Source organism: Rhipicephalus microplus, chromosome 8 (assembly GCF_043290135.1).
Source record: "Rhipicephalus microplus isolate Deutch F79 chromosome 8, USDA_Rmic, whole genome shotgun sequence".
NCBI lineage: Eukaryota > Metazoa > Arthropoda > Arachnida > Ixodida > Ixodidae > Rhipicephalus > Rhipicephalus microplus.
The window spans coordinates 8,654,102-8,681,305 of NC_134707.1; the positions used below are offsets into that span (position 1 = coordinate 8,654,102).

The 27,204-nt window shown below is 44.6% G+C and overlaps 2 protein-coding genes across 5 annotated transcripts in view; one reads left to right on the forward strand and one right to left on the reverse strand.

Annotated features, from left to right (window-relative positions):
- mv (lysosomal-trafficking regulator mauve) overlaps positions 1 to 5,605 on the forward strand; it is a 111,349-nt gene extending 105,744 nt beyond the window's left edge. For all 4 annotated transcript variants that reach the window (XM_075870935.1, XM_075870931.1, XM_075870932.1 and 1 more), the window contains 3 exons: positions 2,474 to 2,630; positions 4,363 to 4,434; positions 5,181 to 5,605. In XM_075870935.1, coding sequence (XP_075727050.1) covers positions 2,474 to 2,630; positions 4,363 to 4,434; positions 5,181 to 5,295 — 344 coding nt within the window. In that variant the 3' untranslated portion in view covers positions 5,296 to 5,605. The remainder of the gene's footprint in view (positions 1 to 2,473; positions 2,631 to 4,362; positions 4,435 to 5,180) is intronic.
- Positions 5,606 to 11,564: 5,959 nt separating this feature from the next.
- On the reverse strand, positions 11,565 to 23,991 carry LOC119165700 (uncharacterized). The gene is made up of 5 exons (XM_075870354.1): positions 23,729 to 23,991; positions 21,637 to 21,892; positions 20,713 to 20,781; positions 13,970 to 14,059; positions 11,565 to 11,816 (listed from the first exon to the last, which is right to left on the reverse strand). Exons 1-5 carry the CDS (start codon positions 23,971 to 23,973, stop codon positions 11,754 to 11,756), a joined length of 723 nt encoding a protein of 240 aa, XP_075726469.1. The 5' UTR covers positions 23,974 to 23,991; the 3' UTR covers positions 11,565 to 11,753.
- Positions 23,992 to 27,204: the final 3,213 nt, after the last annotated feature.

Here is a 27,204-nt window from a genome sequence, read left to right on the forward strand (position 1 = left end):
TCTAGCATTAGGCTTAGTCATTCTGTTACTTTGCAAACGTAAAATCTCGAACAATTAATATGTGTTTGAGAGTTTCTAAATGCGATTCAGTGTGCTTAGAGGGGTTCAGTTTTAGTATCCTTAATCCATTAAAGTTACTTAAAGGGCCACTCACCAGATTTGACAATATTGAGCTGACAAGCCCAATGCGTAGATGAGGTGTTCATGATCACGTCTGCCAAAATTTGCAACGCTACGCGCCACAAACATGGGCTAAATTTCAAGATGAACACTGCTCCTGCTTCCTTTTGCGGGCGCACAGCCCGAGAATGAGGGCATGACTGCAAGTATGAATGGCCCTACATACACGGCAATGCAGTGACGTTAGTCCTCTACGTAGACGACTTTGCTCTGACGTTGCAAACAGTGGCGCATGACATGACGAAAATTATTTAACACGACATGTGTAGTTTCTGTATTTGTTGCATGAAGAGATTAATAAATCTCTAGATAAATAATGAGATGCAATAAGAGAATGTGAGGGTTACTTGTTTTTATTCTTTTTTTCCGCGAATTGCAACGAGATGTCGGGCTAATGTGCCGGCGTTTCGCATGCGTTCGTGTCCGCGCGGTTACAGTGTACTAGACTGCGGCAAGCGCATCGAGCAGACGACGACAGCCGTGGAACGCTCCTACGCGTTAGCGCACTCATTGTGCTCATGTATTCTACCGCGTCTAAGCCAGCGTTTCCAAACCATTTTGTAGAAACAGGCAGTACACCTCAAAACAACGCTATTCAAAAAAAAAATGACGCTCGCGTGCACGGGGGTTGGGCTTGTTTGGGCACGTCATGCGCACGTGTGCTCTTGGTAGGATGCCAGAGAGTTTAGGGAAGAGATTTGGCTTGCAAAGGCTACACGGAGAAGTGGCAAAGGTTTTGAGCTCGCCTCCTCTCATCCTTGTTTTTTTGAAGCGACACACACGTCGCTTCAAAAAGACAGTTTTCTCAGCTCGTAATGAACTGATTCAAAAAAGTTTTGTGGCACACTGTTCTTCATCGGACACCCAACAACTTCCATGGTCCAACTAAATTTCGTATGCGGCCTGGTGAGTGGCCCTTTAAGAAGTACATAGGTTGACCATTGCATTCATGACCAGTCCTTGACTCAAGCCTCTTTCTTGACTTCACAATGTAAAACACAGCACCACTTTTAAACCATCGAAGACACCATGGATTTATTGTACTCCTTGGTGATTTCAGTGAGTGTGAACTCGAACAACATTGCTTCGATACATTGCATTGAGTAGGCATTGAAAATGGTTGTTCATGAATATTTTTCTCAGAAATCATTGAAGAGTGTTAATGAAACTTGGTGGCAACTTCATGGTGAAGGAATCGAAGTTGTCGTCTAGTCTTTGGTATCGTAGTTGAGTGCTGAATTGAACATTCCCAAACATGATGTTAACCATGTCGCATGGGTGATGGCTGCTTCTTCTCATAGGTAGCTTGGAAGAATATGAACACTATAGTGCTAGGAGAACTGCCACTCGCTAAGTAAAACAGTCGCGAGGATTCTTTAAGAATGCTCAAGCGCAGTAGTCGCGTGCCACAGTATGCTGTGTTACATGACAGAATTTCAAGGGACAATGAAGGATTGAAACGATTGCAACTCAAGAAGAAGTTCTGTCGAAGCTAGTGTTTCAAGGGGTCTTCACCAGGGGACACAGCAACCTCCATCAGCATCTCTTGTTCATCAAGTTCTCACCACTGTCTAGACTTCTGACTTTCGTTACGTGATTAACTTGCCTTATCAATCAGGCCCAACTGGTTCCCTCCTGGCCAGCTCATTAAAGTGCCCATTTTACCCTGTGATTTGCATGGTCTGCAATCACAATGATGGTCTAGCGGTTATGGTACTTCACTACTGACCTGTAGGTCACGGGATAGAATCCTGGCTGAGGCAGAGCCATGGCACTCGACTACTGACCTGTAGGTCGCGGGATAGAATCCTGGCTGAGGCAGAGCCATGGTACTCGACTACTGACCTGTAGGTCGCGGGATAGAATCCTGGCTGAGGCAGAGCCATGGCACTCGACTACTGACCTGTAGGTCGCGGGATAGAATCCTGGCTGAGGCAGAGCCATGGTACTCGACTACTGACCTGTAGGTCGCGGGATAAAATCCTGGCTGAGGCAAAGCCATGGCACTCGACTACTGACCTGTAGGTCGCGGGATAGAATCCTGGCTGAGGCAAAGCCATGGTGCTCGACTACTGACCTATAGGTCGCGGGATAGAATTCTGGCTAAGGCAAAGCCACATTACAATGGAGGCAAGAGGCTAGAAACCCGTGTACTTAGATTTAGGTGCACATTCAAGAACCTCCGTTGGTCGAAACTTACGAATCCCTTCACTCCGGTGCTCCTCATGATCCTGTTGTGGTTATAGAACGTAAAGCCCCAACAAGCGTCATACTATTATTGCATGTTTTGCAGGTTCTTCTGGCAGTTGTCTTCGAGTTCACACCATCAACGGTGCCCGCGTGGGACAGCTGAGCATGGACATGGCCATCGGAGCCGTCTGCTACTCTGCTGCACCCGAGGGCACCTCTGTCAACGTGCTCGCTGCCGGTTGTGAGGACGGGTGCATCCGGTAGGTTTGACACGCCCGGATGAACTACTGTCTTGCAAATTTTCAACTGCCATTTATTCACTTGCAGAATACCTCTGTTGCCTGGAAGGCAGTAGACAGTTTGAGTACCACGTGTCACATCTTTTTTAGTAATAAGCAATAAAAGAGTACATAAAACAAGTTTAAAATCAAGGTAAACAAGGTCGAATAAACTATAGGTCAACATTCTTTAAGGTAACAGAAAGTTGAAACAAAACCGGCACAATCATACATAATTACATGCAGTAAAACCTCATTACTTCGAAGTCACTGGGACCGAAAAAAATCTCTGAATTAGGTGGGTTATTGAATAAATGAAAATACAAAGAGTGGGATGCAAGAAACTTTGAATTATTAAAAGTAGTCAGAGGTGGTCGTTTGCTATGCCAGCTAGTTCGCAGCTCCAAGGTTATGTTTTCTCACAATGCCTAGGCCCAGTTTCGCCGCAAACACAGGTAAACGCCGGGCAACGCTGCTGCCAGCGGGGGGAAAAAAAATCTCATGGGTGACTGAAACGTGTGCCATCGAAAAAGAAGACGTGCTTCAGTGCAATACAGTGGTGACACGTGGGAAGATGTCACCTGTTTCTCACAGCGTCGGCGCGTTATGACGTGAGCATTTGCAGACTCTTTCCGGTAAAATAAAGAACTTGATAACGGCCAGTGTGATAGAATGTGTTCTGGCTGGAAAACATGATCATTGAAGTTTTTGAACCGAGTTTTTGAAATAGGCCTTGCAGGCAGGAACTTTGCCAGCAGTACAATCGCACTAATTGCTGGAGAAACCGCCATTCAGAATTTCGCATAGATTGCAAATTGCATCAGACTGTCCATTATTAATTCCGTTATATTTCCATAAAGAAGGGTTAAATCATGATGCGCTGAGGTTGCGAGAAGCATGCGACGTGCTGCCCGCGTGTCACTGCTGTGGCGCAGTGAAGCATGTCTTTCTTTTTCTAGAGGCGCACATTTAAGTCAATCTTGAAACCGCCTTTTTTATTTTTTTTTGCGCTTGCACAGGCTTGGCTGGGTGGTTTATCTGCCACTCATTAGTATTGCTACACTGCATTGCCTTATGGCTCCTAAGGGCCGTAGTTTCTGCGGATCTGCCGAGAAATCGGGTTCAGAAATCAGCAGATGGAACCCAAAGTTTTCGAATTAACCAGACTGGTGCTGACCGCCGCCTCACATTATCCACTTCAACTTATATTGCGATATACAGGACCGAAGAAATCTTTCGAATATAGCGTGATTTTGAAATAGCCTAGTAAAAATAATCAGGTTTTACTATAGTTGGGAGTGAAAATCATGATTTTAGGTTAGAGAATTGTATTCTTTCTAGAACAGTTGGTAGCTGCATCGCGGTAGTATAGTGGCTAAAGTACTGCAACGTTGACCTGCAGATTGCGGGATAAAATCCTGGCTGTGGTGGCTGCATTTTCGATGAAGGCGGTAATGCTGGAGGCCCATATGCTCAGATTTGGGTGCACGTTAAAGAACCCCAGGTGGTCGACACTTCCGGAGCCCTCCACTACGGTGTCTCTCATAATCATATGGTGATTTTGGGACGTTAAACCCCACATATCAATAAATAAATCGGGGAACAGTTCGTATTTTAATGGATCGTGCAATAGCCTGTCTTCTTATATCAATTACCGGATGCCAGTTGTACCTTCAAAAATTGTGTATTTGTTGATTTTTTATTTTGTTTCCAGGCTTTGGAGCTCGTGGGATCTGAGTCCTGTGCAAGAAATTCACTCGGAAAAATGCGTATTTCCCATTGTCAGGTGAGCAAATCTAGGTGTTGACGATATAGCCAAGTGCTGCAGTAAAATATGTGGTACATTCTATTAGGAGAGCAGAAGTGTGAAACCAACCTTTAGGGCTTCCCAAAAGGCACTCAACAGTGAAACGGGAAATTAGTTTGGACTGACAAATTGTGCTCAGAAAGCTCTAGTGTCATTAATTTCACCACCATGCATTTATTAATAGATCCAAAAATTTGTGTCAGAAGTCTCCAATAGCGAAGATCTCCAATAATGACATCATGAATTTCATGGTGTCTTATGTATTTTGGGTACATTGGCTCTATGAAATTGTCTGAACTTGGCCTGTGGCTCCATTGGGGAACAATGTACTTTGTTTTCAGTGCACGATTATTGAGAGAGAATTGAGTCGGCGTTTTTTGTCTACATTCCTGTTGTTCTGCAATTCCATCAAGAGATGATATGTAGTGTACTTGCACATTGAAACGTGACACTGTTTCTTTATTATACTGACTGCCTTGAGCAATTTTTCATGATAATCATTTTATGTCGCTTCAAAATCTAGTTGCAAATCTGGTTGGCTTTGACGCAAGTGTGCGAGTTCAAATTATGCCACTTTGACACGTACACTAGAAGCTTGAAATCACAGTTTCCGCAATACTGAGCACCAAATTTTTGTGTTTTAATTAGTGAGTACTGTACAGAACTTAACTAGAACTTTCTAAAATGTGTACTGATAATGATTGCTTTGTCACTCTTTTGCCCAGCCTGACCTACTCGCAAGACCAGCAGCATTTGTATGCTGTTGACGATCACGGTGAAGTGTTCGCCTGGGAGGCGCAAGAAGGCAGCCGCGTGCCACGTTTCCATGTGCTGCTGTGAAGAAGCAGCACATCACCTAGTCTACATTGTGGCATCGTAGCACTAATTTTATTACAGATCAAAAATAAATATGTTAAAGTTATATAAGAACTGGACAGTGCCCCACAAGTGCCTTATGCAGTTTCGGAAGTATCAAAGAATTTTCGCACGCTGGCATTTAAGATGGCTGACTGCTTTATGTATTGTTTCAGCATCCAATGATGGTTGGTTAAAAGATGCCCCATCGGCACTGCATTGCTTTTGTTCACCGTAGTTCATTTCTATTTATGTCATAATTACAACAATGCTATTAAAAATTTCAAATAATGCCTCTTAAGCTTTCTTTGACTTTATCTGCTGGCTTTATTAGGTTGGGCCTAATAAAAGCAGTGGCGTTCCGATAATCCACTTCTTTCGTTTGCTTTATCCAACGAGAGAGGCTCGCTGCGATTCAGTGTCTGATGTTGCATGTAATGTCACACTGGCAGCTGCATTTACAGAGTTTCTCTGACAGATTACAACGGGCGAAACAGCTCTCGTGTACGTGTTACACATTTTATCGCATGTCACATCATACCATGTGTAGTGCAAAAGACATATATATGTAATGTTGAACTAACACATCGTCCAGCCAGCCATACCATTAAGACAACTAACAAAATTTAAACGAGTCTCATTAGATTTACGATATTTTCAGTACACTGCAAGGGGCTGAGGATACATAATTTTAAAATACGTATAGTACAATTAATCAGGTTGTTTTAGCAAACTCAAACCACAAAACATTTCAGAGTATTGGATGAAAGATATATCCTTGGTAAGATATTTTTGTAAAAGTTGAATGGTAATTTACACAATTATTTGTCATTGTGTTGATCACAGGGCAGTCCTAAAATTCCAGTTTTCGCTAGGAGTGTCATAAGATTTCGATCTCTAATATAATAAAGGCCTCTAAACATGTGGAAAAGGCTCTGCAGGTTTAGCAGCATGTGCCTGGAAAATGAGTTTGTGGTAAGGTATGTTGTGGATAAAAACATGAAAAATCACCGCCCAAGCACTTCGTACGAATGGTTAACCAGTGAAAGCTGAAACTTGCGGCCCCGGTGTTTAGCAGTGGGTTCAACCTGACGTGCCGCTGGAAAAATTCCTGCCAAAAGTGGGCGTTTGCCCAGGCGTATGGGCTCCCGCAATAATCACGTTAACGCTGCTGTACTCGGAACTGTGTTGTTCGGCGTGGCGTTGTCGCAAGCATATGACATTGCGAGCTAACTTGGCGACATTGCCTGCTTGATCCGCCCGCCGTCGGTGCTTGCATTTCCGTTCGCGATTTAGCGCGGCTTGGAATTAGGCTGCTGGATCATCGGTATGCAGTTGCTGCCAGCACTCAAATTTCTGGACTTGTTTTTTTGCCAGGACTGGAGCATCGGCCCAGTGAATGCGAGCTCTTTCACATTTCCACTGTCAGCACTCTTCTAGAGTTGTCCGTGGGTGGCTTACCCATATGGAAGGTTTTGGTAGAAATGATGCGTGTGTGCTCAACACCCTTGCTGCGATGGGATGTACGATGTCACTCACAACGCAGCCAATGGTGCGCTTAGTTGGGTATGACGAGAACGACAGAACTGCTAGTACAGCCAATGGAGACCGCTCGTGACACCGAAGCTGAACAGTTTTTCGTTTCTCCTAGCCATATACAGCTTTCGCTGTAAAACAAAATCAAGCTAGCTTCATTGCTACCTACACTGGGCACGGTGGCACCACAAACATGCGGACTGCTGACCCGTTCCTGTTTATTATACAGGTTTTTGGCCTCCTGCATAACGTCAACGCCACGCGTCGTGGCAAGTGCATTGCCGGTCCCACGGCGCATGACCAAGAGAGGACCGACTGCCTCGTGCCGTACCACTTGGAAGGGTTGTCATGGACTTTGCTGCCCCGTCACTCGTCCACTGCGCGCGCAGAACGTCACGTGATGGAGCTGCGGATGACGACACCCGTCTACTCGGCTATAAAAGGAAACCCTGCTCAAGGCACGATCACTGGGCACGGTGGCACCACAAACATGCGGACCGCTGCTAACCCGTTCCTGTTTATTATACAGGTTTTTGGCCTCCTGCATAACGTCAATGCCACGCGTCGTGGCAAGTGCATTGCCGGTCCCACGGCGCATGACCAAGAGAGGACCGACTGCCTCGTGCCGTACCACTTGGAAGGGTTGTCATGGACTTTGCTGCCCCGTCACTCGTCCACTGCGCGCGCAGAACGTCACGTGATGGAGCTGCGGATGACGACACCCGTCTACTCGGCTATAAAAGGAAACCCTGCTCAAGGCACGATCACTGGGCACGGTGGCACCACAAACATGCGGACCGCTGCTAACCCGTTCCTGTTTATTATACAGGTGAGAAAGCATTACGGAAAGTGCTTTTGCTCTAGCGAACCGTTTGTGGTGGTGCTGCCGTGCCCACGGCTTTTCTGTTCAGAGATTTGTTGCTTGATGTATGACGCTGCTTCGTTGTGCTGGAAGATACTCTTGCTAGGAGGGGATATTGAGACCAACCCTGGTCCAGACCTGGCTAAAATAGCGAAACAACTTAACGAAATCGCTAATGATATTAAAGAAATCAAAGAAAAGAGGCTTGGAGATATTGAAAGGAAACTTGATGCCTTAACAGTGCTTGAAACCAAGGTCTCCTCATGCCAAGAACAGATTGCTTCCATGTCTACTACAATTCAAACCCTTGAGAACAAGCTAGATGACCTCGAGAATCGTAGCAGAAGGTCTAACCTTATCATTTACGGATTACCTGAAGCTGAGGACGAAAGTAGCGACACGTTGGAACATACTGTAAACCAAGAGATAGTCAAAGGCATTCTTCATTTGGATCCTGTGGGTGTAGAGCGCATTCATAGGCTGGGAAGGTCATCGCCCAGAAAAGTAAGGCCAGTAATCTTCAAGCTGCTGGACTCAAGGGACAAAATTGCCATTTTGAAAAAAGGAATCAAATTAAAAGGCACAAATTATTCGATAGGCGAGGATTTTTCAAAAAGAGTGAGAGAGTTGAGGAGGAAGCTCTGGCAAAGTTCTAAGGAAAACCGCGAAAATGGAGAGAAAACTTCGCTTAGTTTTGATAGATTATACATAAACAAAAAGGCCTATGTCTGGGATGACGAGAAAAACGACAAAGTTCCTGCCCAAAAAAACGAAATCGCAGAGTCAAGCCGCCCAATTACGCGAAGCCAAGGGCAATTACAGAGCTAATTGAAAGGCATGTCAGCGTCTCAACTGTACGCTCCGCCGATTCATTCACTGCGAAGATCACATCGTCTTGCTCAAACACAAAAAATGTGGTTAGTGAAAAACAACTAAGGCTACTGAATATAAATGCACGCAGTATCATTAATAAGATAGATTCACTGGAAATTCAATTATTGCAACATGATCCGCACATAGCCGCAATAACTGAAACTTGGTTGCGAAGTGAAATAGGTGATGAAGAAGTTTTTCCACCCCATTACAACGTATTTCGCAAAGACAGGGCCACCAGAGGAGGGGGCGTAGCTGTCCTAGTGAAGCCGCCATTAGAGGCTAGGATTCTAACAGATGTGGGCAGTCTTGAATGTTTATGCCTACAGATTACGAGCTGGGGCCATAGCTTTCTTTTGTACGCGTGCTACAGGCCTCCAGACTCAGCTCCAGATTATCTAATCACGTTGCAAGCACATATGTCCCTGTATCTTAATAAAAAAATATTTTTAATAGGTGATTTCAATTTGCCCACCATCGACTGGGACCGGTTGCAAACTTGTTCGCAGCCTAACAAAAATGAGAATGCTATTTTTAACATCATGCTCACACACGACCTAATTCAACTAGTTAAACAACCTACTCGTGTACAAGGACAGTCGAGCTCTATTTTAGACTTAGTGTTTGTGAATCGCGACTTTTCTGAGCACTCTGTATTAATAGAACAAGGGTTATCGGATCATAGCCTTGTCAGCGTATCTATTCCGCTCCTGAAATTCGTTTGTTATAAAAAACCGTCCGTTCAAACTTTTAAAGATTATTCTAGAGCAAACGACGCTTGCGTGATTGAACATATGGAAGCGGCCTTAGTTGACTTCAGCAATGAGGACAATGACGCATGCGCTCTTTGGGATCGCTTTTTGGAAATATGCCGCTACTGTATCACCAACTTTGTACCGAACAAACGTAAAAAAACTAACAAACGCACACCTTGGATGACACGCAGTATCATCCATCTAAAGCGGAAAATTAAAAAATTGAAAAAGAGGCATGCCCAGCGAGATGTGATCCAAAAGCTACAAAGAAGCCTGGCAAGTGAAGTGCAACAATCCAAAGACTATTACTTTAAAACGTTAATGCCAAACTTTATTAAAAGCGACCCAACAAAGTTCTGGAGTTATCTATCCGATAACAAAAAGCCAGTGACGTCAATTTCTGTCAAAGGGCGCACGGTTGCAAATCGCAGTGACATCGCAAATCACTTCAACAGTTATTTTCAGAGTGTGTTTGCCAATTCAGCAATATGTGTACCAGAAACATTTTTGTTTGAACCATGTGAAGCGAATTTCATTTCTTATTCTGGTTTGGTTTCAATGCTTTTAAACTTGAAAGCAAAAAAATGCTGTGGTCCTGATGACCTTCCCAATGTGTTTCTTCGGCGTTATGCTGAATGCGTCGCCAAATTTCTTGTTGTAATCTTCCAAGCGTCCCTGTTAACTGCAACACTACCACGTGACTGGAGGATCGCTAGAGTCATCCCTATCTTTAAAAAAGGGGATCGATTAATTCCGGATAACTACCGTCCTATATCTTTAACTTCAACATGCTGCAAATTAATTGAACATATCATAGCCAACCGTATTCTTGAATTCCTTGAAAGACACTCGATTCTAACAAGCTTCCAACATGGTTTTAGGAAAGGCTATTCGACTGTGACTCAACTGGTCACCGTCACACACGAGTTTGCAAAAGCCCTTGATAATAATGTTCAGGTAGACACAATTTTTCTTGATCTTAGCAAAGCATTTGATAAAGTTCCTCATGACAAATTAATTCAAAAATTAAAAAATATAAATCTTCCCGAAAGTTTGGTAGCATGGGTGTCTAGGTATCTGATGAATAGAGAGCAGTATGTCTTGATTGATGGTCATGCCTCGAGCTGTCTTCCTGTCACATCCGGAGTGCCTCAAGGTAGTGTTCTGGGGCCGTTGCTTTTTCTGTTATACATCAATGATATTGTCACTGTAGTTACACCCACCACTCATGTCCGGCTGTTTGCAGATGACTGTATTTTATTCCGTGAAATCTCCAGCATGCAAGATCAAATAGAACTTAACACAAACCTGGACAATATATACAGTTGGTGTAGGGGTTGGGGCATGGTTGTCAACGCGGAGAAAACTGTTTCCCTCCGCATAACGCGCAAAAAATCTCCATTCCAATTTCAGTACACACTGGGATCATGCGCGGTGAACCAAGTCAACAGCTTCAAATACTTAGGCGTAACGTTCACTAGTAATCTTTCCTGGAACTTGCGCATAGAAAACATCTGCTCCTCCGCTTTTCGAAAACTGTGTTTCTTGAGACACAAACTTCGTAATTCGCCTCCAAGTGTTAAACTTCTTTGCTACCATTCATACGTTAGACCAAAACTTGAGTATGCTGCTGTAGTATGGGACCCGTATACCAAAAATAACATCGATAAATTGGAAAAGATTCAGAGGAAAGCTGTCAGGTTCATTTTTTCAAAATTTCATCGCACGGATTCTCCCTCTGAATTAATGATTGCCAATAACATTCCCAAGCTTCAGTTAAGAAGACAAAAATTTCGTCTCGATTTCCTCTGCTCACTTACTAAACATGAATTGGCTATCGACCCCTCCCTGTATATATCCGCCCTGACCACAAAACACACGCGGCACCATAACCCTAGATCGCTAACACCATATTAAGCGCATACCGATACTTACAAATTTTCATTTTTTCCGCGTACCGTGGCTGAATAGAATTCCATTGCTGAGCCATACTTATTAGATACTGTATAGCCCCATTTTTTGTTAGTGTTGTTAATTGTGTGTTGGATTGACAATGCAATGTCTGCCGTTTCATTTTTTGTCCCTTTTGCTATTTTTGTATTATTGTGCTATTCAAGTGCTCGTCCTGCCAGGGCCACAACTGTGGTCTGCAGTATGTATTAAATAAATAAATAAATAAAGAATACCTAAAGGTAGCATAGACAGTAACTCTAGCGTTGTACAACGTATCACACTTCCCTAGACTTTATTTCTCACCGTGAAAGCTTCACGAACATTCATGCGTTACCATTTCAACATTACTTTGTTGCACTGACATGCGAGTTGAGTACAGATGATTTGCTTAAATACGCATAACAGCAGTAAGCAGCGTGTGCTCTTTCAATGTCCACGATGTTGCGTGGAGGCAGACGTGTGTCTCAGAGGTAACTCGCACTTGTATGGGCCAAGACAACAGTGTATGTGATGACCGCTCCGGTGATCTGCAAGATAAGTGCGCAAGACATGGTCAGTGAAAAATTGCTGGTGTTGCGGCAAGTTGGTGCTGATAAGAACCGCTTTTGATAGGTGCTTCCAGTTAAAGTGGCCCTGTAATACTTTTACAGGAAAATACAGGAAACAATTTTTAGAAACTCAAGTACGAGCAAGCTACAAAGATTTGTCACTTGCTGCAATTACATTCTTCACTCGTCCCGATGAGAACACTGGAAGCTAAGCAGGGAGGGATGGCCCGGAGAAAGAAAAATATCACGCATGTCTCAGGACCTTGAGCACTCTTTTTTTGTCTCTTCAAATACGAGGATTTTAGTGCGATTGTGCACACATGCGTTGTCAAGTAACGGCCTTTCACGGCGGACCCAGTTACGACCAAGCACGCCATGCTCAAATCAGCCAGTGGTTGATACAGTGGCTGTGATGAGTGATTTTCTAGCTTATAGCATCATCTTTTGAAAGAAGAGAAAGGAATGTTTATTTGAATTCGAGAATTTATTGTGAATTCCAGCCTACGTGCTACCCTATAATATTTGGCTCGTGTCCTAGACTAACGATCGGCACCATTTTCTAACCATGCTCCAAAAATACTGCAGGACGCCTTGAAAAGTACTCATTCTATTTCCAATAACTCTTCAAGCGCCGTCTGTCCTGGTGCAGCAGTGGTTGTGATGCTATGCTGCTGACCCGATGCTCACGGGTTCGATCCTGGACGCGGCGGTCGCAATTCGGTGGAGGCGAAATGATTGAGGCCCGAGTACTGTCAGTGTATGTTAAAGTACAGAAGATGATCGAAATTCCACTGCGGTGTGTTTCATATCTGCGTCATTATTTTGGGGCATAAAATCCAATAATAATAATAATAATAATAATAATAATAATAATAATAATAATAATAATAATAATAATAATAATAATAATAATATTATTATTATTATTATTATTATTATTATTATTATTATTATTATTATTATTATTATTATTATTATTATTATTATTATTATTATGTCGGGGACCAACTGTGGGCTGTCCAGAGGGCCCACGATGCGGCAGTCGGGGTTGGCCTGACTGTCCCAATGTGGGAGCTGCAGGTTAAGTCGTGCACCTCAGGACTTCAAATAAACTTCCGCATCCGTCCATATTATTATTACTATTATTATTGTCAAGTCTCGATATAAAATCTAAGCGGGCATACGAACAAAGCGGCACCGTCTTCGAAACTCTATAGCTGTCAAGTTTTGTCGATCGAAATGTTGCCAAAAGAAAACATTGTAGTGTTTTAAAGTGATAGCGTTAAAAAGCTTGTTTTGCAGAAATTCCGGTGCTGCCATTGCTTCATTGGTTGTGAGATAAGGATCATCTTGTCCATGACGGAAAGATTGTGAAAATAACAAATAATAAAAAAACTTCGTTACGAAAGAAAATTGAACCTAGGCTGCCTCCGGGGCGAGCAGGTGTTCCACCACAGAGTTATAATATTGCTTGAAACCGCATTGAAAAAAACAAAAAAACACTATATGAATGACAGGTATAAAAGTTTAACGGCATGTAACATTACGTGGCAGAAGCGTAGAATCGCACCAGTCGTCAGAACATGTGAATTTAGCAATCAGTGGGCATTTTAAGGCCCATCTATTACAACGCGGTCAGACATAATCAAGCATCATCAGCAGCAGAATCATCAACAAAGTGAGCAGCTGCATATGTTCGTCTGTTGCCTTTACGGACACATGGTGGGCCCTTCGCCGATTTGCAAAAGCAGCAATTATGGTGTAGTGGGAACCAAACAACAGCACTTAAAATAAGCATTCTTGGATAGTTTGAAACGACCAATCTTTATGTTCACTGCTGTCTTTCGTTTTCTTACGGCACGATTGAGACATGCTCTGAGAGCCAAAGCTAGGCTAGCGGTTGAGAAGGCGTTGGGCAAGGGGCCCCATTACGTGTTCAGCTCCTGAAAGAGTAGTCTTCCATGTTTTCTTCTTCGTCATCAAAGTATACCTTTGAACTGCCTGGTAAAGGTCATCTCTGGAATTCTTCACTGCATCATTTTGATGATCGTATTTATATGGCAGACAAGGTTTAGCATGTGCAGATTTCATTTGGAAATATGATAATTTTGCATCAAAATCTTGGCACTTACCGCTGCAAAGGTCGATAGGTCTACAGCAAAGAAGCCACAACCTGTGAACTTCAGGTCATCGTGCTTGATGATGTAGATCAGCATTCGGAGCTGTAGGCATTAAATGTACTGCGGCTATAATCACCCCGTAATTGAATTGAATTTTATTCGCAACACAAAACTTAGCGCTGTTGTTAATAACATTCTTTTCAAGATTCTGGCGCATCAAGTTTGATGCATCGGTTAGAGTTTTTTTATAAAGTAATATTAAGCCTTATTTTGATGTCTTAATAAGAGGTTTACCTGTTAATTATGCAGCTGACTGCTGAGGCACACAATGTAAGGTGCCTTATGCAGGAAGTTTTTCGAAGTTTGGTGTCTTCAACGAGGGTGACAATGCACAATTTATTACAATATTTTACACAAGTAACGAGATTTAGTTGAATCGTTATATTTGCATTAAGGGTACAATACGTTTGGCCATATGTACATCAAATCACTTACTGACATCTCTGTCTTGTTTTCTGGCTTGTTAAATATCGGTGCTTTGCGTGAGTCATGGCGTGCCTGTTTGTTTCTGACTTATTTCTGCTATAGTTTGGCTCGAATTTTTGCATTTTTGTTGCTGTAACATGGCTTCAAATTTCTCTGTTCAAGCGTTCATTCTATTTCTTTCAAAGCGCACAGTGGGCTTCTGTAGCGAGGCCAGAAATTTTTAAATAAAACATTTTTTTTTGGGGGGGGGGGGGGGGTTGGTATTAAGTTTTTTAACGACCCTCTGGCTACGCCAGTGGAGCGCTTACAGTTGCTTGTTTATAGATTTCATATATTCACACTAGAGAGTCATAGACCCTAGGGCAAGGGTCGGTTTGGCGTTGCATAAACTGTTGCCAGACTAGGAAAGTAAGTGTTGCCAAACTGCCGCCAAATTTGGCGAAAAACTTTGCCCCTGTAGTTGTAATTTTTCCGTGCGGGCTTTCTGTCGTCCGCGATGCATTTCATGAGTGCGTGAGTGACGTTGGCCATTTTAATTAACGGAACGCATTGCAGAAGTCGGGACGCCCTCTCTTGCTGTGTGCGCAGCTGTGCAAATAAGAGATCGTGTCTCAGAGTTAGGGAAACGACGCATCGTCCGCCGTGCATTTCGCTAGTGTGTGTGCGATGAACTGGTTCGCGAGTGCGACGTTGGCCATTTTCATTAACGGAATGAACCTCGCGTTGCAGAAGTCGGGGCGCATTCGCTTGCTGTGTGTGCTGCTGTGCAATTAAGAGATCGTGTCTCGATCAGTATTACTCAGCGTATGAATGTTTAAGGGGAAGCGAATGCTCGTGTCGCCAAAGCACGGAATATCTCCGTAGCGGTGCGTACCTAGTCGACTGCGCACAACGATATGTCTTCTGCTGACACAGCTAGGGGAAGCGTAGCGTCCCCGTCGTCGCTCGTGGTCGACGCGGCACGATCAGCTGTGCAGAGAGCCTACTTAATTCTGAGACATGACTGTCGGACACGATCAGAAAAGGGACGCGCACTGCCTGCTGTGACTCTATTCAGTTTCCCCAGAAGATGCATCGTTGTGCGCATTCGACTACGTACGCACCGCTGCAGAGATATTCCGTGCTTTGGCGACACGAGCCTGAAGTCGGCCACATTGACTGGGCAAATTCTCCTCTCTTGTTTACAAAGCAGAAGGCGCGACTCTCTCTCCGGCTCGGAAAGCATGTGGGCTGCGCAGCGCACGTGTCGTTTCGATCCGAAACTAATGGAACGGGGCTCAACACTCTGGGTCAGCGCGACACCTTCGGCGAAATCATTTCGTCCGAGTATTCACAGCGCGTAACGGCTCACCGCCAACGAAGCAAATACAAGAGAACGCGCGCTAGATGCACTGACAACGGCGCGTGTTTTCACGTCATTAATTCAGCAACTGTACAGATATCACGATTGGTCGTGCGCCTTTTACGGTTGCATTCCGACACGAGGCCGACGCAGCGCCCAGCCACTGTGCCCATGTTCCGCGTGAAACTCACCGGCGTCAGCATTCTGTGACCATGGGGATTTTGAGCACGGTACAAATGACACTGTAATTGAACGCGGCTGCTGTTACGTTGAGATTACATGCAATGCTGGGGGAGAGTATACGAAGCGGAACAGAGTGTTTTAATACGCACATGCAAGTTGTTAGTGTATACACACACAACACAAAACTACGTATGTGCACATGGTCCTCATTGCGTCTTGCTGGGCTCAACAGCGTCGTCCATTGTCACAAGCAGGGGCACTGCTTAACCGTCACTGACCTGCAAGGCTTTCCTCGTCATTCCGCCTCGTCATGGTGCCCAACGCAATTTCGCTAAACATTAATTGCTTAATCCGCGTCATCCGCCCCACGACACATAGATATGCACTCGTTATACGCACTGTTGGAACCCCGTAATTGACAAAAGGATTTGTAAACGCTGCTGAGAGTACAGTAACTGCCAGGAGAACACTGCGTAACCAATAACGCGGCGCAGAGCATGGATATTGTCGGCCACGGCTCAGCACGAGACCTGGGGAGGCACACATTAAGCCGCCAGCCGCGGCCGCTCACTAGACCAACTCCACTGCGCAACACGTAACTATAACCATAGAGTTTATATGACTATAGCAACGCCACCATTGTGCCCAGTGAATATGGCCGCCATGATGTCATTTCCTCCACAATTTTTACATGGCGCGCTGGCTGAGCAAGCCCTTTCCAACCTTTTTTTTTCTCCGTGAAATAGAGAGATGAATGAATAAGTAGGTAGATAAAATACTAGATAAGTAATTAGGTCATAGATAAATAAGTGTATAGGTAAACGTATAAATAAATAGATAATTAAACAAACAAATTGATGAATGAATAAATAAGTAATAGATAAATGACTAAATAAGTACCAAAGTAAATAGATAAATAATTAATAAAGTAAACGTGTAAATAGATAGATGACTAGACAAATATATAGATGAATGATTAAGTAAGTAGGTAGATAGTCTATAGATAACTAAATAAGTAACTAAGTATATAGATAGATGCTTAAATAAGTAAACGTTTACATAGATAGATGATTACTCAAACAAATAGATAGATGAAGAAGTAAATAGGTAGACAATTGACTAGACAAGTAAAAAGTGTATGAATAAATAAATAAATACGTAAACGTATAAATAAATAGATGACTAGACAAACATATAGATTGATGATTAAGTAAGTAAGTAGATAGATAACTAGATAAGCAACTAAGTATATAGATAGATGCTTAAATAAGTAAACGTATACATAGATAGAAGATTAGTCAAACAAATAGATAGATGAAGAAGTAAGTAGGTAGACAGACGACTAGATGAGTAAATAAGTGTGTGGATAAATGAATAAATACGTGAACGTATAATAGATAGATGACTAAACAAACAAATAGATCACAGAGGAAGGAAAGTTAGGAGAGGCCCTGACGTCATCTGTTGTGAAGCCGCGATGAAGCCAAAAGCCAGCCATATTGTCTGGGCAAATTTTCCTCTCTTGTTTACTTTCAAACGTAAAGCCGAAGGCACGACTCTCTCTCCGGCTCGGAAAGCACGTGAGCTGCGCAGCGCGCGTGTCGTGATGATCCGAAACTGATGGAATGGGGATCAACACTCTGGGCCAGCGTGACAGCTTCGGCGAAATCATTTCGTCCGAGCATTAACAGCGAGTAACAGCTCACCGACAACGAAGCAAGTACAAAAGAACGCGCGTTAGATGCACTGACAACGGTGATAGTTTTCACGTCAATAATTCAGCAACTGCACAGACAACGCGATTGGTCGTGCGTCTTCAACGGTTGCATTCCGACACGAGGCCGACCCAGCGCCCAGCCACTGTGCCCGTGTTCTGCGTGAAACTCACCGGCGTCAGCATTATAGCCATATAATTTCATACAATTTCGGCCCAGCTTCTCCTCTAAAATCTGTTTATTAACTCTATAAACCTGAACGCCGACATCTTAGAACGTTGTCATTGTTGTCATCACAATACTTAAAAGAAGCGCTAAATGTAAACGTAAAAAAAAACACTCAAATTTTCGCAGTACAAAATGTAAACAAACGTGTTCAGGTATTATAAATGAACACTAATTGTATGAAAAAAATACAAATTGTTTTTAGACAACATAAAGTGGCCATTTATACAATTTACTGACCGCGGAGAGAAGCGTTTACAGGTTTGTTCAGTAGATGACGTCACCACCTTTATAAAGTTGAGAGCATAAGCATGGTTATAGAGTTCTAGAACACTTTAGCATGGTTACGAAGGAAGGAAAGGTTTCCTTCCTCCGTGGACGGGGCGATTTGGCGTGAGGCCGATCGCACCAACTTGCTTGCGCGCCGAGTGAGTTTTTTGCTGTCACGAACCAAGAAGTCGACTTCATGTTACAGTCTCATACTGCGATTTAACAGAGATCCACGAAACAGAAAAAATACCAAGTTTCATTGCAGCATGCAAGTGGTGTCTGCGAATGAACGTCACCCGAAAGCTGAGTATCGTTCCATCAAGGCGAATGGGCCCGATGGCATAGAGTAAATATATAGTCTCTAGATGAAAAGCTCCCCATAGAGCACATGCATTAAAACCCATAACCACGTGGGTGCCGCCATGATGAAAGGATACTCAGCCTTCGTGTGACGTCCACTCGCAGTCACCACCGCATGCTGCAATTACGCCCGGCATTGTCTCTGTTTCGTGGATCTCTGTTACATCGCAGTAAAAGACTGACACATTAATTAGGTCGAGCTTTTGGCTCCTGGCAACCGAAAACACGGACGCCGACTGACCCGGAGCGCAAGCAAGACGACGCTCTCAAGGTTACAAGAATGGTGTCGCCATCTACTAAAAAAACCTGCAAACGCTTCTCTTCGCGCTCAGTAAATTGAATAAATTGCCATTGTATTTGTCCTAAAAGTAAGTTTAATAAACTTTGTACATATTGTGTTTGTTTATAATACGTGAACACGCTTGTTTATGATTTATACTGCAAAAATTTGAGTATTTTAGAGGTTTACATTCAGCGCTTATTCTAGGTACTGTGATGGAAACAATGACAACGTTCCAAGATGTCAGCGCTTTTGTGGTTATAGCTTTTCTGGCCCAGCTTTTCCTCTAGAGTCAGTGTATTAACTCTATGCCCTATGAGGAGCTTTTCCTCTAGAGTCTGTACATTCATAGAGCTTCCTAAAATTAACTAGAGGAGACTCTGTGGCTGCGATCGTTCAGCGACCATGGGAATGATGGGCAGTACACACATTTGCCTAGTCATCGTACTTGCGGGCGGCGAATCGTACTTGCAGCTTCGTTTATTGCTGTATATCGGTTTTGTTTCGAAAGAAAGATTCAACCCTTTTCAACTTTCTGACCCGATTTGGAAAGGCAAGTCTAAAATATTAAGGTGTTGAAGCACAACTGCTGAACATCTGCTGATTAGACATCTGCTGATTAGAACATCTGCTGATTAGACAAATGTGTGTACTACCCATCATTCCCATGCTCGTTGAAGCGCCATGCGTTGCAGCTCCCATAGACACTAGCGCCAAAGTTCCCTCTAGTGTATATTTGGAAACTCCATGTGTATATTAACACAATGCTTTTTTTTTTTCACTTGCGACAGTGGCGCCCCCTGTAACGCGCCACGAGCTTGGAGTTTGCTTTTGAGCTGGTGAGAGGAGAAAGCGGCACAGATCAAAAGAATGCTGTACTTTTCCGAAGGCATAGGGGCTTTAAAATCAGCCGCAGGGGCCTATGAAAGTGCCCTCTCTTAACCTTTTATAATACTCTATGGAATCGGACGCATCTGACTGGCATTGATAAAATAGAGGAGGCGTTGCATTCACTCTATCATTTCTGCCTGGCTGGACCAGATGAAAAAATCCTGCTAATTGCTTATATACCACATTTCCCGCGAAAATGATATGTGACAACGTAAGCACTTCTAAGGAAAGTTTGCTGTCATGTAACCACAGATCGATGGCCTGTACGCCCAGATATTCTACGTACAACATAATGTCGGTAGATGATTGGTTAAACGCTACTTGTAGGTTTCATATAAGAAAATGTGTGAAATAGCTCTATAGTAGTGGTGGTCGCTTGGAACAGTAGATTTCTTCCGTGAAAGTACTTTAGCACAAAGCATGAATGAAATGCCAAGTATAGTTTATTAAACCTGCGATAGGCTCATTTTGGCGCCCTGCGTAAGCGTACCGAGGCTGTTGGACCAACTGCGATCAACATGGTTTGATGTGTTCCTTACCCTTAGACTATTTATATTTAATATTGCTGGGGGGGGGGGGGGCAACACAAGCAGGAATAGTCACAGAAAAAATATATGCAAACGCACATACAAAGATGAAAATATGAGGCAATCGCAAAATGGTGGATAGAGAATAGAAAAGCGACATGACATGCAGATGAAACAATCGTTTTGAATGCAGACACAATATCATTTAGAGAAGAAAAGAAACAGCAACAAGAAACAGAAACTGACAGAAAAAGCAAAGACGTGAGATCAAAACGATTGGAAGGGGGATAATGTTTTACAATGTGATGTACCCTGTTTCTTACAGAGCATGGAGGTGTGAAGGCAAAAAAAAAAAACGAAGCACATTTGTGCGGCAGTGTATTACAATTACAACAATGTAAGCAAAACTATCCTCCAGAAAAACTATTGCACAAACTTAGAAAAAGGTTGTTAAAATGGTATAGCGACGAACTTACCTGCACGAAAAGGTCGTCGGAGTATTCAGTCATTGGAACACATTGCACGACGCTCAGAAGTTCGCTCATCTGAAAAAAAGGTGGACAAAGTTTTCATACTTCAAAGCCGTGACATTGCACGTCTCGCGCTGGTTGACTTACAGGGTCGATCACTTTTAAGAGAAACACCTCGCTAGTATTCAGGCTGGCATAATGCAAACATTTATTTCCCTTAGCGAGATAAGCAGGATTTACAGAATAAGCAGTGAAATGAATACGTTAATTCTGTTAGTTTCGTGGAAAGGCAGGTATTCCTAAGAAGGTTAACTTCAATGCGACGTAATAGAAGGTAGAAAATATAATTGACTGCTGCGTCTATACAAACACACTCAAAGCTGGACAATTATGTATTGCCCCGCCACGGCGGTCTAATAGCTAAGGTACGCGGCTGCTGACCCGCAGGTCAGCAGCCGAGTACCTTAGCCACTAGAGATCGCATTCCGATATCTTAGCCACTAGGGATCGAATCCCGCCTGCGGCGGTTGCATTTTCGATGAAGGCGAAAATACTGTAGGCCAGTGTGCCCAGATTTGAGTGCACGTTAAAGAACCCCAGGTAGTCGAAATTTCCGGAGTCCTCCACTGCGTTTCTCATAGTCATATGGTGGGTTTGGGACGTTAAACCCCACATATCAATCAATCATGTACTTGTCGCTACTCTGTTTATGGGGCCGCAAAGTGTGTAAGTTCTCTTAACTGGAGTTTTCTTTCTCATTATTGAAGATAGAAGTGAGTAAACAAACCACTAGACTCTGGAAAAGACGATGCAGGGGCAAGCATGTTCTAGCGTGTACAAAATGGCCAAACGTTTTACTCCTTTTTCAATGCAATGACGGTGCGAGAGTCTGGTTGTGATCGCGATCACATGACAGAAGCACTTACGTACGGTGTTTTTCATACGGTGGGCCTCCATCGGTGGCACGAAGATGCTGAGATAGTGGAAGACGAAGAAGAACAAGAAGAGCAGCCTGACGCGGTACGGAAACTCCGTTTGTGTCGCATAGTAGGCGGATGCACAAAGCAGAATCACGCTGTAGGCGTAGGCGTACAGCAGGCTCGGGCCCAATATAGAACTCGCCAGGTCGGCGCACTTCTTTATTTGGGACAGCTGGGCGCGCACGTGGTCCACCAGAAGTACCTTACTGTGGGGCAGGGTGGGAAGTTGTAAGTTGTTTTGAGGTGCTTAAAAAGGTACAGACAGAAGAATGTTCAGTTTTCATTCTTTCGTGTCAAATGAAACGTCAACCTCACGTGAGCCCTCAAGAGTTCATCCGGAGGGGGTGGGGGGTTGGTATATACTGGAATTTTCTTTTAACCCATTTCGCAATCTCGGAGAATACGTTTTAAGGTGGCCCCCCTACTATCAACAATTTACATTTGGCCTCGGGACATAATTTTGGAAAGATGTGGTTAAATGTGTACCATGTTCGCGCAAGTTGTAGTTAGAAGGTGCTTACAGTCAAATGCCTGAAGCCTGTTCGATTCGAGCAAGAGCACTTTCATGTGCGCACGCTATGCGTTTCAGTAATGAGCAGTGATGGTATACTTTAAAGGGCCCCTGAACGACATCTGGAAATAAGAAGAGCGAGTGCGTTATTCTCTCCCTGTGTTTACCGTCTCTGCCACACAATTACTCAAACCAGAAGTTTGTGCGGGTGACGTCAATAATAAGCGCTCGACTGGTCGATACACGAGAGATACCTGCTGTGAATTGTCGCCTATCCTGCGATTGCCATGCAGTCGCACGCCCGTTCCACCTTGTTTTGCATAACCATTGTGCGCGGCAAAGTCGACAAGTGCGAAATCTTGATAGACTTAACGCTTGGTGCCGACGTTGTGCATGTGTCTTGAAGAAATATGCGGTGCGCAGGAAACATCACCCGCAGGAAGGGTAGCGAAGGTGTGGAGGAACGGCTTTCAGCGCGACAACAACAATATGGGCACTATTGATGGTTTCTCAATGCTTTTCTTGTACGCCGTTGGCGTCGCCGTCATGTTTCGTATAAAGTAGAAATCGATAGCATGCAGAGTCCACCTCGTGTGCAGTCCACGTTGTATGTTCTGTTTGTTTCAGATCGTGCGAGCGCTGCTGCCGAACGTGGCTGATGTGGAGATAAAAGAAACCGGTCATTTTAATCGTGTGAAGAACGCATGTGCACATTGCCCAGCACGTCGCATGTAAGTGCGAGTTAAAATGCCATTGTGCAAATGTGCAAGGGTTGCAGTCGATCACTGCGTTAGCAGAGGGGAGACGCCTTACCCATGTTTCGATGCGCAAAAAGCGCATGGAGATAAAAACAGCAGAGGGAAGGAGGGATGCAAACATCGTTGATAGATGTTCTAGCTAATGTGATATCATGACGGAGGGCCAACCGGTCGAGTGGAAGACATCGTTTCAAAAACTGTATGGCAGATCAGTGGTACGTTCGCAAAGTTACACTATATATCCATCTACCCAAAATGCCTTGCCACAATGAAATACTCTCGCGTTCCAATCGAACAGATCAGGGATGAAGGAATAGTTCAAACTTATGCATGGTCCATTCCTCAGTTTACTATGCGAAATGTACTGTTGCACTATTGAGAAGTTGTCCGAAATCAAGCCCATTGTCACGTGGTCGTGACGTAGGCAACAGACGGCAAGTCAAAGAGAGAACTCCTTATTTGACTGATCTTGTGGCCAGGAAACTGAAGGTCAGATTATAGCAATACAGACTGGCACTGATAGTGCACGAACACAGCATCGGCTGTCGATCGATAAACTGACAAGCGGCGAAGAGCGTCGGCATTTAAATTTATACATACACTGCTTTCGAATATTCCAGGCTTGTCACTTCTCGCGCAAGCTTTGGAATAATATCGAGTGTTCGCGTCTTGCACGCAATCCTAACAGAATCGATCTACAGTAATCGTAACTGTCTCTCAGGTATTCATGCATTCCTGCGAACGGGCCACCGTTCTGGAGAGCACTCGGGTACCTGCTTTCTGGTACGCTCCAAGATCGCAGACACCGGTCGAGGCTCAAGTGTATGCACTCCACGTACAGGGCGATTGACCTCGAGAAGTACGTGAGAAGAACCCGAGCGGCGAGGCCGTGGAAGGCCAGAAAGGCTATGCCCACGAAGCCGTAGCTGGCGAGGGCCGCCATCGGGAGCGGCGCCAGCTTTCGGCCCTTCTCCACCAGTAGAAGAATGCCGAAGTCCGCGTACACGTCCAGGGCCATGTTCAATGCGGCGTCAGCTAACTGCGTAAAATGCACGGGAGATGTGTTAAGCATTGTACATGCGGGCGTTGTCATCGTATCACCACAAAGAACGATATGTTGCACTTAGGTATTTACGAATGCGGCGCCACCATTGTGGAAGCCCCTTGGGATGTCAGCGAACCTACGAGACGCGTGAGTGGTCTGCAACGGGGTGTGGCCACACAAACAAAGAACTTTAATTGATTGATTGATTTGTGGGGTTTAACGTCCCAAAACCACCATATGATTATGAGAGACGCCGTAGTGGAGGGCTCCGGAAATTTTGACCACCTGGGGTTCTTTAACGTGCACCCAAATCTGAGCACACGGGCCTCGACATTTCCGCCTCCATCGGAAATGTAGCCGCCGCAGCCGGGATTCGAACCCGCGACCTGCGGGTCAGCAGCCGAGTACCTTAGCCACTAGACCACCGCGGCGGGGCCAAACAAAGAACTTTAACAAAGTCATGAGGGCAGTGGCGGATCCAAAAGGGCGATCACCCCCCCCCCCCGCCCAAAGTCTCTGTCAATGCACCCCCCTAAATTCAGTGTTCGTACTCCACTCCTATCACCAACTAGAACTACTGCGTGAAACTACTGTGAGCACACATTAACAGTATTTATGCTACGAAGGGGTTTTTCTGCTAGTAAAAACAAAAATCACAGCATATCCACGAAGTGAATGATGATGAGAGGAGCGAAGCGTCCATCCGTCCATCCGTGTGTCCAACAGTCCGCGCGTCCAGGTGGACGGATGGACAGGGGCACGGACGCACAGGGGGACGAACAGAAGCACGGATGGACAGACGGATGGAAGGAAGCATGGACGGAGCAGACGGACGGAAGCAAGGATGGATGGACGGACGGGCGAACGGACGGACGCACGGATGGATGGAAGCACAGACTGACGCTTCGCTCCACTCATACATCATTCACTCTTATGATATTGTTACACGACATCGGCAATGAAAGAGCATGATAGACGACAAAGACGATGAAAGCGACCGTGCTCGTGTTGTTGTTGCTGCTGTTCTTCCATCTTGGCTGCAGCTGCCTCTGACTCTCCCTGTATATTTTGTAAATATATTTATTTCATTCATTCTCTCACCCCCATGACATTTGATGGAGCAGCATCAACAACACGAGCATGGTCGCTTTTATCGCCTTCGTCGTCTATGATGCTCTTTCGTTGCCGATGTCGTGTATGCTGGGAAAGCCACTAACATCATCTAGTTATATTATTCTCAAGGATGGATGGATGCAATGAGCTTCCCCTTTATGGTGACATGTGTGCCACCAGGCTCGCAAAAAAAAAACGAATAGAAAACTCTCTTTTTATGTTGGCCTAATGCCTTATCTACTTCGAATAAATTGATCTTATTTTAACGAAGAAAAATATACTTTTATATTCCATCTCTCTGCCTCTACAGGCAGAATGACCTCATTTTCTCGCTGTTTTTGTCCCTTATCTCTACTTTTATTCCACCAATACTCTAACCGTCTCTTACTTGCTTCTATCGCGGACGTGTTCAGCTTTCCATGAAGCTTTCCCTAAAACAAAAAGCCTCATGTAGGCTTGTGAACACACGTATTTATAGGTGAATACCCCCGCATTCAATCAAAACATGTTCCATTGTTTCCTTAATTCCCCCACAGTATGTACCTTGTTCGTGTTCTATATACATATACACACCACGCCATCTATTGAGCAATTAACTCATAAACTAGAAGTGGCTACATACTACTACGACTACAAAGGAGAGAACGACCCACGACCTAAGGAGCTTCACCTTAAGAGTCATGATCACGCCCCCCTCTCCGATGTTCCCCCCCCCCCCCCCCCCATAAAATGAGTGACCGGACCTGTCCCTTCTGGAGGTACTCGCCGGGAAAGACCCGTTGGGGCCCTCGGATCACCGCTGGTTGCTCCCAGATTGTTTTTCTTTTTGGGGGGAGTTGTGGGGAGGTCAAACACCCATTATGCATGTTCGTATACGTTTGTTTGCACGTGTGCCTACACACGTACACGTACAAAACTACAAAATTTCCGGGAGGTCCGAACCCCTCAGCCCTCCCCTTTGGCTACGCCAGTAGGCCCGTGTACATGGACGCGACGGGGGCGGGCTGAGTTGAGTGGCGGGTTCAGCTTACCTCGACGCGCCCGAGTTTATATGAACTCGCACGGATGAGTTGAGGTGAGCGGTGATCGCAGCGACGCTTTGCGTCGAGGCGAGCCGAAAGCCCGTCTTCCGGTACCGGTTTCCGCTCCTCCAAGCCTGCGCTCTCGCCGCTGTGGGCTGCGGTTGTTTACGCAGTTGTCGCTCCGCCACCGCGATGGCTGTCTTGGTATTTTTTCTCAGTTTGCACCAGCTGTACTTTATGGTTGTGTTGGTGTCTTGGCTAACACTGCACAACGCGATGGCAGCAGTGGTTCTGTTGCGGCACAGCGCTCGCCGCAGGCGTATCCGCAGCCTGACGCACCGTCCCCTGTTCACCCCTGGCTGGTCTCTCCAGGAATTCGCCGTGATTCATGGCTTGTAACGCCTTTCATTTGTGTACCTGATGCTGTGGAAAATCCTTTGAAGCCCTACACGCGAGTCATTTTTTGCAATAGTTGTGGCTTGTCGCTAATACGAATTAAGCGGCGCCCTGAACCTCGTTGAAAATTTTAAATTGAAAACAATAAGCAGTTTTTAAATGAAAATGACTAAAGACCCTCATCAATTGTTGGGACAAAGTGTACAGTTCCACCACAATTAAGTGCACCGTGTTCCTCTTGCCTCATACGCTCACCCTGTTTGGATAATCTGATTTCTGTGGCTTTTGAACTGGACAGTGAGATCCTTACACGATGAATTTTTAATCTGAGGGCTTGTAATTTCAATTGGAATGCAATATACATTTTTGAGTAAAATTTCTATCAGATTACGTAAGCGTTTCTTCAAATTCTTCCAACAGGTCCTTATTTGCTCCCATGTCCACGTCAGGCCCTGTTCCTTCAAACATCTTTCCAGGTCCATGAATATGTCCTTATTTTTTTGCCGCTTGCTATCGAGCAAATCACTCAGTTTTTTCTCGTTGACTAAAGTTAGCAACGTCGTTATTTCATCATCTGTCCACATGGTGCGTGGAGCCCGCGAGGATGTCATCGTGCCTAGCGCGCGCGTACCGGCCGACAGAGAAAGAGCAACGTCGGAGTGATGGGGAAGCG